This window comes from Betta splendens, chromosome 24 (genome assembly GCF_900634795.4).
Source record: "Betta splendens chromosome 24, fBetSpl5.4, whole genome shotgun sequence".
Classification (NCBI taxonomy): Eukaryota; Metazoa; Chordata; class Actinopteri; order Anabantiformes; family Osphronemidae; genus Betta; species Betta splendens.
Genome location: NC_040901.2, coordinates 2255528 through 2266996, shown reverse-complemented (window position 1 = coordinate 2266996; position 11469 = coordinate 2255528). Strand labels below are relative to the sequence as shown.

The window sequence follows — 11469 nt, the reverse complement described above, 5'->3', positions numbered from 1 at the left end:
GCAGATTTCACTTTCACTTTTAATATGTGTTTGTAATTAATTATTTGTGGATTTGGGAAACTACGTGATATACTCAACGAAGACTGCGAATATAGCAAATCTAATTGATATTGCATCTGCGTGTGATTTGCCGGGTGGATTTCACAACTTGTGAGCTCCGTGTACAATAGACGATCTTTGCACACCTCCAGCAGCCTTACGTCAGCCTCTAAGGCATCGGGGGGGGGGTCCGGGTCGCAGCCTCAGCCTGTCATCCTGTGGGCCATCCACCTATTTTAAAGATGGCTGATTTAGCTCATTTAACGTTTCGAGTTTAAGGTATCACGGGCAACCTTCACATAGGAGGCCGCGACCCCGGAGAAGGCCGCTGCTGCGTCCTTCTGTCAGCGCGGCCGTAACGTCAGTCACGCACTGACAGATATGTCTGCGACTATCGCACAAGACGCAGCTGGGAAAAAGAAGCACGTTCGATTCGCCAGCATGCAGGACGAAGACGACAACGACGATCAGGAGGAGGACACCCTGTTTGACAAGCGGAAGGACGTCGGACGGGGGCTGAAGAGTGCGCTGAATGCGGCCAAGAGGACGGCGAAGCCGGGATGCGACGAACGGGTGGAAGTGGTCGGCGGCGGGAGACCCGGATCCGGCGCGTGCGGCCGCTGGATGGTCTCCCTCGCGCTCTGTGCATCGTTCCTGGGCTTGGTAGCTACGCCAGTGCATGAAGCTAAGCTAACGTGTCTGCGCAGGCCTTCAGGGGAGAAGCTGAACTAGACAGGTTAAATAAGTTAAGGTGTAACTATGTTACAGACCAGTGGTTTTTAGCTTTAAGCTCCATTGCTCCTCTGTAGAACTGATACATGCGGGCAGTTTGTCAGTCAGCAGTTGATTGACATGTGGTCAGTCCTGAAGGAGCCTGTGCGGACATAGTTGGTTCTAGTGCTGCTGCTGCTGCTGCTGCTGCTGCTGCTGTTGATGCTGCTGCTGCTGTGTACAATCACCCTGTTGCTTCCTAGGGGATGAGCATCGCAGTGCTTGGCCCCACGCTGGAGGACCTGGCGGTGAACGTGAAACAGAACATCAGCAACATCTCCTACATCTTCGTGGGCCGCTCTGCAGGATACATGGGAGGATCCCTTTTAGGAGGACTTCTCATCGACTGCATGAACCCAAACGTCCTGTTAGGTTGGTTGTGAACCCCATCCACCTGCGAGATTCCACAGCTCCTCCTGCTTCTTATTTTCTAAAGTTTTCTAAACGGTGAACATTCACAGATCAGTTCTCCTCACACTTTCCTTCCTTTCTGTCTTTGCAGGTTTCTCGATGCTGCTCACAGGTTTTGGAATGTGTGCCATTCCTTTCTGCAAACACGCTCTGCTCCTCACCGTCTTCATGTCCAGCATCGGCGTCTCTATGGGTATTCTAGATACAGGTAAACGTTTTCTGGCTACTTTGCCATTTCAGCTGGATCATGTGTTCCAGGTACTTTTAGTAGAGGGACTCAAGGTTTAGTTGTTTGTTGTGGCCCATGAATTTTATGTTTGACAGCTTTTAATGATCGTGATTACCACCAATAAAAGTGTCCATTGATTAAGTCTTTCTTTGAGGAGTAACCTTTGACCTGTGCACCTTTTATAGAAGCCAGAAAGGATGAGTTGCTCAACTGTGCCGTTAGTACCAGCCTTCACTCTTTTCTGCCATTTTCATTCCCAGTTGAACTTTTTACCTTCTAAATTTCTTCAGTACCGCTGTTTTCGTGTGACTCTTGTTCCCTCCTCATGTTTACTTCTCTGTACACCAAAAACGTACATACACACAGTTGCTCCCTCCTCATCTCAACCATATCCTTGTAAAGCCTCCAGTGCCCGGAGTCTATCCCAGACGCCGTTAGGGTGCGAGGCTAGGTGCAGGTGAGGAACATTTGTTGTGTTCTCTGCTGGTTCCACTGGATCATGGATGGATTATGTCCATGTTTAGACAAAGGGTCAGAGATACTGTAGACGACTCCCCTTGGAGCTTTGTTTTTCCACCAGATGTTTCCTGCAGCACGATGACAGACAAAAGCTAAAGTCTCCTCTGCACTGAAATGCTCCAGGTCCTTCTCGTTCTCTTTTCGCCAGGGAAATCACTGCTCAGCCCTAAACACGAGTCCCTGCCCGTCACACGGCTTTTTGTAAAACATAATATTTTTTAGCTTTCAGCAAGTTTGAAGTCCTTTTTAAAGGAGGTTGTGTGTGTTTTGGATCAAAAAATAAGTAATACCTGCTTTTGTCCTGTTTTGTGTCAGGTGGGAACGTGCTCATACTGAACACGTGGGGCAAGCAGGCGGGCCCCCACCTGCAGGCTCTGCACTTCAGTTTTGCAGCCGGCGCGTTTGTGGCGCCAATCATCGCCAAGCTGCTGTTTGGACACGAAGAGAACAGCACGAGACCCATCTACAGCAACGCCACAGCTCCTGCTGTGACAGTGACAGTCACAGACAGTCACACCATTCTGAGGAGCATCCCCATCAGCACCCACAACTCCATGTGGGCCTACGTCATGATCAGCTTGTTTGTCTTCGTCAGCGCACTCATCTTCTTTGTCCTCTACGATCGCGTTAGCTCATCAAGTGACAAAGCTCACGCATCGTCAGGGAAGCCCCTGGTGGCCAAGCACCACATGGCCCTTGTGGTCCTGCTCTTTTTTTTCTTCTTCGCGTATGTTGGTGCCGAGGTGGCTTACGGCTCCTTCATCTTCACCTTTGCCAAGAACTATGCTCTCATGTCCGAGTCCCATGCAGCGGGGCTGAACTCCGTGTTCTGGGGAACTTTTGCTGCTTGTCGGGGTCTTGCCATCATCTTGGCAAACTTTATCTACCCAGGCACCATGATTCTTCTGAGCCTTGTGGGCTCCACGGTCTCCTCTCTGATTCTGTGCCTCTTCAGCAGGGAGAGCGTGGCTCTGTGGATATGCACTGCTCTCTACGGGGCGTCCATGGCCACCATCTTCCCCAGCGGCATTGCTTGGGCGGAGCAGTACACCACAGTGACAGGCCGAACGGCCTCCATATTTGTCGTTGGCGCAGCGCTGGGCGAGATGGTGATGCCCGCTCTTTTAGGCTTTTTGCTGGGGCCGTTCCATGATCACCCTCTACTAATGTACCTGTCACTCATCACTGCCACCTTCACCTCCATTCTCTTCCCCGTCATGTACAAGCTGGCCTCAGCCCCCAGCAGCCAAAGCAGAAAGCCTCGCATCAGGGGCAAACCTGATGCAGATGACAGCGAATACCGGCAGGCGCTGCTGGACTCGGGAGCCAATGAAGAGGAGGAGGAGGAGGAGCTGGACACTGAGGCTGATCAGTGTAAGGATGCAGACTTTGAGGTCATTGAGATGGACGACACCAGTGGATTTGGCTCCCCTTCTACAGCGTCCTCCCCTCCTGATGTCAGCTCCCCTGCCTCTAACACTGAGCGGCCAGAGCCTCCAGGAGGAGCCGCCTCCCAGGACGACTCCCCCAGTGGCAAACTGCTGCTCTCACTGGAGCAGAAGGAAGACTGAAACATGATCCTCATATGACTCCCAAGTGCTGTTGATCTGACTAAATGCTAGAAGAGCCACGCCTCAACTTGTCTCTGTTAAGTTATTGTTGTGTCCAATGTTTGTGTTGTTCTGATCATTTACTATACAGTGAACCACTGGATACAGTTTAATCATGTGCAGATTTCAACACTTCTCTGCATCTTCTGGTTTGAGCCTTTATGGATGCGAGTGAGTCTGCAGGGATCCCAGGTTTTCCTCTTGTCAAAATGTAAAACGCTCAGCTGGCAGGAATTCAGTGCCTTGATCAAGGACACACAAGCATAGTGAGTGATTCGGTCATCATGATGCCAATAACTGTGTGTCAGATGTGCATGTGCTATAATGTATATTCTTGTGCTATAATGAATCATGTGATTTGTCAGTGATTCAACTTTGGACTTTTGTTTTTAAAACAGAATTACTGAAAGATTAATTTTAATACACAGATTTTTTATTCTATCAACTTCAAATCTTCACCCACAGCAACGTCCATCGAAAACAAAACATTTATACAAATCCACAAATCCTGTGTCGTGGAACTGAAAAGCAGACGCCGACCGTCTTGACAGGTTTTTATGAAACATACAAGAACCATATGCACAAGGAAATAAAAGGCTCTTTAAGACATAAATTATCAAAATACAGTATTGCAACAGTCCCAGATTTAAAGAAAAGAACTGGACTAGTTTCCAGTTTCTGTGAAATGCCAAATCTGCCAACATGGACATCAGTACAATCAGGTTAATGGTAAATGGAACATGAGTGACATCCTGTAAGAGACTGCATTCACAGCTGCAGCGTTGCTTCTCTTCTACTAATGCACAGTGAGATTACGGGTGGAGCTGTACACGGGGTATTTACAAAAGCCTGCAGTCACCTAAAAATCCAGGCCAATAATTGTCCATTGTTGTTTTTATTTATGAGTGGCTTGATACGTGAACCTCCTCCCTGACTGGACTGCACTCAGTAAAGCATGGCCTTTTAACAACGAGCATGAACCCGGTATGCTCACAAAGTCTGCACAAAAACACCTGGAACAAATGAGGTATGAGTGGAAACCCAAATGGGTTTATTGAAGCACCATTAAAACTCAATGGACAATCCGACACTGATGGAGAGCGGGGGAGGGGGATTTTAGCACCAGATTAGCGAGTGGCTCCGGGAGCCAGTCAAAACTGCTCCACCAGCTGTCGGAGGTAGGGGACCCTGGATAGCTGTCTGCCCACACGGGACAGCTTGTGCAGAACCGGACAGTCCAGGGACACGCAGGGCACCTGCCGCTCTGCACAGCCGCTACAGTTCCTGCAGATCTGGGGAAACAGTACAAACAGAGTGGTGAGGAAACAGCCTCGGCACAGATGCGTCCAGATTTGAGTCTCAGTTCACCACTTGCATGTTCACGTTCTTTCAGTGCATGTACACTGAGCGAACAAGCAACATTATATCCTATCTGTGTGGGAGCACACCTGAACCCTGAAGTGATCCAGCTTCTTTTAAATATGTACTGTTACATATCCAAACCGATCAACATGTTGTTGAAGGTAGATATGAAAGAGCTGTGGCTGCTGAGTGCTGATTTTAGAATGTAGTCATCACTATAAATCTATAAGATGTTTAAAGTTAAACTAACTTCTTAGTCTTTGGCAGAGAACAGTAAAATAAAACATCACTTTCCATTCTGTGCCACTGATAGTCACCCACACATTATTAGACATCTGGAGCTCAGCCTCTCACCTTCAGCAGTTGCTCTTGCTGACTCTCCCACTGTCTCATGTTCTGGTAGAGTGTAACAGCCACTCGCTGGGGTTCGGCACGGCAGCCTGAGCACACGCCCAGCTGCGTCAGCTCGTCGCACACGGGGCAGTGGAGTGTGGTGAAGTACTGGGATATGGTTCCCTTCCTGCCCACCTCCTCTCCAGCCACCGCTGACGAGCAGGACACTTTTTGGATCTGGGCAGGGAGATGAGGGAAAAACTTTAACCAAAATTAATAAACAGTCCATGTAGAGAAATCTGAATATTTAGGCCGCATGGCCAAAAGCAGTCATGAATGGCAGTAGGAATGCTCTGCCAGCAGATGGCGTGTGTGCTCAACAGCACCAGGTGAAGTAGCAGCACCAGCAGCAGCTCTGCAGTTTCATGAGCCTCATTCTAGTGTCGGCACGACTCACAAGAAAAACTGCTTTGTGCTCTTTACATCCCTTTGTTAGTGCCCTTTTTTTTTACATGGCTAAAACGACAACTTCATGCCTTCCTGCTTCCACACAGCATCATGACACCATCATGCCTTCTCACCCTGGGGAGCTCCTGGTACCAGCTCAACACGTCCACTCCGATCAGCTGGAACATGCGTGCCAGCGGAGGCAGGATCTGCTTGGTAATGTAGTAGGTGGCGTTGAGGCGGAGGCTGGAGTCCTGCAGAACCTCCATGGGACGTCTCACCAGCTGGATCAGGGGCACGCCGGGGAGCCCGTACACGATCACATAGGGCACACGCTCGCCCACTCGTGGCTCCAAGCGCCGGTCGTACGCCATCAAACGCCTGAGACGAGTCAAACACACCATTAGCAGCCGCCTGTCTGTCTACTGGGAGCAGTGGGCCCAGACTGCACTCTCACCAGGATGCTCCCAACTGTACATACCTCATTAACTACTGTGCAATGACTCTGCTGCTGCAGAAGAACAAGGGCAATATTGCCTTCTTACACAGACCTCAAAAATATGATTTTTCTTTTACCCACTGAGAGCTGGGTTGCCTAGCAACAGACTTGGGTACTGTTAACGCAGGCTAGAGATCCAGACAATGAGCACGGTGAGAAAGGAGTAATTGGACTCACACTGAGGACTGTAACTGGAGTAGACAGTGAGCTCCTACTTCACCACACACAGAACAAACTGATTTGGATTAAACTAAGTTGTTTTGTTTGTTATTCAGTTATCAGCCATGCACAGCACACACAAATGTGCACGCACGCACACACACAAATGTGCATGCGCACACTCACGCACGCACACACACCAAAGTGAGGTCCTACATTTAAATAATGCCTTCTCTAGCCCCTTACCCTATGCCTAACTATCACAACTAAAGGCAGATGTCTAACTCTGTTCTAATCTGAACCAAAACTCAATTCTAACCTTAGCCTTATAATCACAATTTAACCCTCAAATAGGAAGTGAGGACCAGCCAAACTGTACTCACTTTGGTGGGAAAATGTTATTTATTATTTATTTCTCGCTTTGATACAAATAAACATGCACGCACGCACGCGCACACGCACACACACACACACACACACACACACACACACACACACACACACACACACACACACACACACACACACACACACACACACACACCTGGTGAGCTCCAGCGCAGGGATGCAGGCTCCAGGTCGATATGAGCCGCTCCCTCTGTACTCCTTAGCGAAGGTCAGGTCCTGCATGCTGGCCCGGCCGTCCAGAACCTTTGCACACTGATGCTGCACAAACTGCTTTACCTGGCTGATGTCCCGAGTCTCAAACAACAACTTAATGGAGCGCTCCAGAATCTAGAAAGGACGTGAATTTGTACACAGACAGAATGATGAAATTCATCAATTCAACACCAGTGTAAATGCAGAGTAGTGGGAACTAGAATGTAATAATTAGTGGGTCATTAAAACTTCTCTCTGACTAGAAAGTTTGGCCCCTCTGGTGTGGCTGTTATGGTGTACATCACAGTGGAATGGGCTGGGGGGAGTCTAATTTACCTTGGAAACAGCAGGGCAGCCGTCGCGTCGCACCGTCTCAATCCCTTTGGCATCAAACAGGGGTTCCTTTTGGTCGAGGCTTTCATACATGTAGCCCACATAGCGCTTCTTAGTCTGCAGGACGCAGGGCAGGTAGACCTGGGACACAAGGAACACATACAGCACCTGTACGTGGAAAAGGATGTCTGTGTCTGAAGCTCTACTGAAGCTTTACCTTCTCAAACTTGAGCTTGACAGGCTTGGGGTTGGTTGCAGTCACTGCCTCAGCGATCTCGTTGCCGATCTTAAAGGCCTGCTCCTTGGTGGCTCCCTTCAGGAGAACAAACATGCTGTAGAGAGCAGATGCAAAGCAGCTCGTTAGTAAGTCACCTGTCAAACAGGGGAAAGGCGCTAACACTGCCTACCTGTCTGTGTCGCCGTAGACGACACGTGCGCCCCATTTCTTAGTGTCGTTGACCAGCCTGACAGCTCTCTCCAGGGTCTCTCTGGCTTTATGCACGATGCTGTCTCCCACCTGGAAAGCACAGGTTTCACATGGTTTAGTTTACCAACATCACAGCTGGTGAGGGCATGCTGTCATGCCACAGACAGCTGGAGAACTGGTTTCTGTCTGGCATGCAGCACAGATGTACAGAGTTTGTTCCAGTCTCAGTGTTGGTGGAAAAGGAGAAAGAGGAGCATAAACATACTGCATACTGTGTGTGTGTGTGTGTGTGTGTGTGTGTGTGTGTGTGTAAACATTGCAGGGGTGCAGCATCGCGGAGACAACGGGACCCAACCCCCAGGAGGAGAACTTGCCTCCACGCTGGGCATCCTTCCAGAGTAGTTGGCAGAGGTGTAGCCGAAGGTGACATTAGCAATGAGCTTGAGTCCAAGTTGCCGAGCATGCAGCAGCCTCATCAGGGCTTTGTCGTGCTTGTAGGACTTCATCGACTGCTTCACCATGATCCTGGTGTTGAGGATTTCCTCCAGCATACTGGGCAGGACTCCCTTCCTAACAGTTGACTGGACAGGAAAAAACAGCAGACTCAATGAATGTTAAACGCAACGTGGCAACATCGTGGCTCTATCAGTGCTGGGCTGTAACATAAACCTACACTGATGAACAGAAACATTTTTACTTTTACAATGACATCACAGGATTTTCTGTGACTAGTCATGCTCCTGCCTGTAAGCCAGATGAGTGTTCAGAAGCAACTTCTACTGTACATCAAGGAGTTTTAGGAATAAACTCCTAAAACTTTGTACACTGCATTCACCAGCAAACATGCTGAGACACAGTACGGCCCTGATCCTAGATGGGTGTGTCATGAAGGACGGTACAGCACCGTGCAGCGCCATGTGCAGTCTGTTTATGAATTGGATGCTTTCTATTACAAAGAAAAGTGAAAGGAACACACTGGCACAACAAGAGAAGGCGGCCGTTCATCAGAGGTGCAAAGGTTCTGTACCTTGACAAAAGCAATGCCATTGGGTGACAAGGTGATGTCGCTCCGGAGTTGGTACAAGAGCTCTGGAGGAACCCGCAGGGAGGTGCAGCCAAACTTAAACTCGTCAGCCCTGAGACAAGCACAATCATCATTCACACATTCATTCTCGCGGTCACTGAGCAGATACACTCTAATAAAATACTGGTCTGCTTGTACTGTAAGTGAAAAATTGCGGCAACGTGGACTTTTTCAGCTAGATGGAGTATCAGTACAGTATCAGGAAAAGGAAACGTCAGTGCAGTCCCTCTTTAGAAACTAAAAATGGTTAGATGGATCTAAACCATTCAAATCCCAGGTGGTCGTACCTGCAGCCTGGTAACAGGAGCCGCCTTAGAATGACTCATCCAAAGACGGATGTCTCAGGTTTTATACATTGTTGTTTACACGGAACAGGCTGGAACTAGACAACGTAAAGCTTCCAAAGTAAACCGCTGATGAGTCACTTTCTACTCCTGAGTGTGTAGAGATGTGAACTGAGGATGTTGGCGTTTGCCAGGCACCATTTTCCCCGTTACCTTGGAGTAACAGCCAAAGGCATATTGGAAAGTTGTTTCTGCTGTTGCTATGCAGCTACAGCAGTATGTGCAAAATCTAGTTTTTCTAACATGCAGGGCTCGATTAAAATAATAGAGGAAGAAATGCAGCAGTGGAAACAGATGTTCCTGGCAGCAGGCTGAGCTGTGTCCTTACGTTCCCAAGCTGTCGATGTGGCCGAGGCAGGTGGAGAAGCAGTAGTTGTATGCGATGATGATGGACGGGTAGAGCGACTGGAAGTCTAGGACGACCACAGAGTTGCTGTAGAAACGAGACTCGGGCTCCATCACCAGGGGGATGCACTGCGGCGCCCTCTGCTGGGCCCGCTGCTGGATGCTGGGCGTCACAGGGATGTAGTTCTGAGGCTTGGCCAGACGGAGCATCATGGACTCAACACGGTACTGTAGGGATGCAATTCATACTCACATTTGCATATTCCGTGCATGTCAGCTTCATCAGTGCATGTGCTGAGTAAATAAACACCTGATAGAGTCATGGGACTGATATTTGTTGCTTTATGTGTCTGGTACCTGTGATCCTCGGGTCAGAACATGAAGGAACTGGATCCCAAAGAGTCTGGCCAGCTCACTGGTTCTGTCAATGATGTCGTGCTGCTGCAGAAGCCGTATGGTGCCGTGCACTCGGCTTACATAGTGGTCGACAAGCTTCCACCTACAGTGAGACAAACAGTAGCATTGTCTTGTAGACCAAAGCTTTAACAAGCAAACAATACAGGCCAGGTTCAGCAGGCGACAGGGGTTTAGCATCCATCCGTAGACAACCTTTGGTGGAATCATCCCCTCAGTTCACTTGTGTTAAGACCTAACTGTTCACTAGGCGTCTAACATGTTCCATATTTACAATGACGTATTGCCACAAACCTGTACAAGTCGGTGTTGTGGTCAAACCAGTCAGACAGCGTGCGGGGGCTGTACAGCGGGAAGCGCTGGTGAAGCACGTGGAAAGCCACATTCTCAAAGCTGTAGTTGTTTAATGTCACCTGGACAGAAAAGACGAGTACAGTTTTACTGTTTGGATACTGTGACGTACAGGATTCAGTGCTGTCATGTAGAGACGGAAACAGCCACAGTGGAGGTCATGCAGACACCTGCCTCAGTCTTCATCACCCTCCACAGGTTGAGGGTGATGCGTCCGATGATGTTGATCTCGGACATGGTGTCAGCTCCGTACTCATCCCTCTCTGCAGCGAAGCGGTTCTCTTTGGAGTCGCCTAAGAAAAAAGAAACACATTTGACAAAGTCTAATTCAGTCTCAGGTTCCATATTCACTGTGCCAGCATCAGTTTAGAATCTACTGGAGTTCCTGACAGTAAAACAAGAAATTACAGTTAAACGTCACTGAAAATTTACTTTTAAAAGCCACAGCTTCCATGTTTTTATCATATGTTTGGCTGGTTCCTTAAATGTTAGGCAGCCTAAAATGAAACCTTCACCTGGCACACGTGACAGCTGTTGACACAGGTCCACGCCAAGCGCTGCGGCCCGTTGGAGCAGGTAGCCCCAAGAATGCATCTGTACCTCGTAGCCCACCAGGATGTCTGGGTCGTTCCTGGGGAGGCACAGGCAGACTATTACCAGGAGGTGATACACTGTAGCATCAGACAACCGGTGTAAAGCACTGATCATCTTCATAAACAGACCACGTGTCCCTTCAACACTTCCTAACTAATATAAGCTTGCAGCTGTGAAGCTCTTGCATCCCACTCAATTACAATCAACACGAGCCCTTTATACACACACCTCCTGATGACAGTGACCAGCTCTTCAAACATCATCTTCTCATCACTAGCATACGTCACCTCCAGCCCAGAGACGCCAGATCTGACTAGCAGGGGAGCCGTCGCTCGTCCAGCTGGAAACATTCAGTACATGTCTGTTAGTCTGACTGTCAAACAGCTCCTATGGTAACATAAACTTTGTAGAATAATGTAAAACCAACATCTCTCAATACATCCTACATACAGAGGAAGAAAACCAAGATGTTTTTGTGTTCCGAGAAAAAAAACAACCCATCTGTCTGTTTGAAATTACTTCCAGGATTCACTAGCAGTAAACTGACATTTCCCAAGACACTACTGAGGATGTGTGCATGTGATGTACACAGTTTGTA

General features: G+C 48.7%; 2 protein-coding genes across 3 annotated transcripts in view; one reads left to right on the top strand and one right to left on the bottom strand.

Annotated features, from left to right (window-relative positions):
- The first annotated feature begins 190 nt into the window (after nt 1-190).
- On the top strand, nt 191-3994 carry mfsd4b (major facilitator superfamily domain containing 4B). The gene is made up of 4 exons (XM_029140628.3): nt 191-702; nt 1014-1182; nt 1313-1429; nt 2285-3994. Exons 1-4 carry the CDS (start codon nt 421-423, stop codon nt 3538-3540), a joined length of 1824 nt encoding a protein of 607 aa, XP_028996461.1. The 5' UTR covers nt 191-420; the 3' UTR covers nt 3541-3994.
- rev3l (REV3 like, DNA directed polymerase zeta catalytic subunit) overlaps nt 3991-11469 on the bottom strand; it is a 33239-nt gene continuing 25760 nt past the window's right edge. For both annotated transcript variants that reach the window (XM_029140626.3, XM_029140627.3), the window contains 15 exons: nt 11100-11211; nt 10793-10908; nt 10452-10570; nt 10221-10339; nt 9870-10011; nt 9496-9740; nt 8767-8875; nt 8114-8320; nt 7720-7829; nt 7530-7644; nt 7316-7453; nt 6924-7114; nt 5856-6102; nt 5296-5511; nt 3991-4871 (listed from right to left, as the gene is read on the bottom strand). In XM_029140626.3, the coding sequence (XP_028996459.1) occupies nt 4731-4871; nt 5296-5511; nt 5856-6102; nt 6924-7114; nt 7316-7453; nt 7530-7644; nt 7720-7829; nt 8114-8320; nt 8767-8875; nt 9496-9740; nt 9870-10011; nt 10221-10339; nt 10452-10570; nt 10793-10908; nt 11100-11211 (2327 nt within the window). In that variant the 3' untranslated portion in view covers nt 3991-4730. The remainder of the gene's footprint in view (nt 4872-5295; nt 5512-5855; nt 6103-6923; nt 7115-7315; nt 7454-7529; nt 7645-7719; nt 7830-8113; nt 8321-8766; nt 8876-9495; nt 9741-9869; nt 10012-10220; nt 10340-10451; nt 10571-10792; nt 10909-11099; nt 11212-11469) is intronic.

What these genes read in the sequence shown, in the direction of transcription:
- mfsd4b (XM_029140628.3), top strand. Translation starts at nt 421, where the DNA reads ATGTCTGCGACTATCGCACAAGACGCAGCTGGGAAAAAGAAGCACGTT. An exon ending in GTGCATCGTTCCTGGGCTTG is followed by an intron (nt 703 to 1,013) that starts GTAGCTACGCCA and finishes GTTGCTTCCTAG; the next exon opens with GGGATGAGCATCGCAGTGCT. An exon ending in GAACCCAAACGTCCTGTTAG is followed by an intron (nt 1,183 to 1,312) that starts GTTGGTTGTGAA and finishes CTGTCTTTGCAG; the next exon opens with GTTTCTCGATGCTGCTCACA.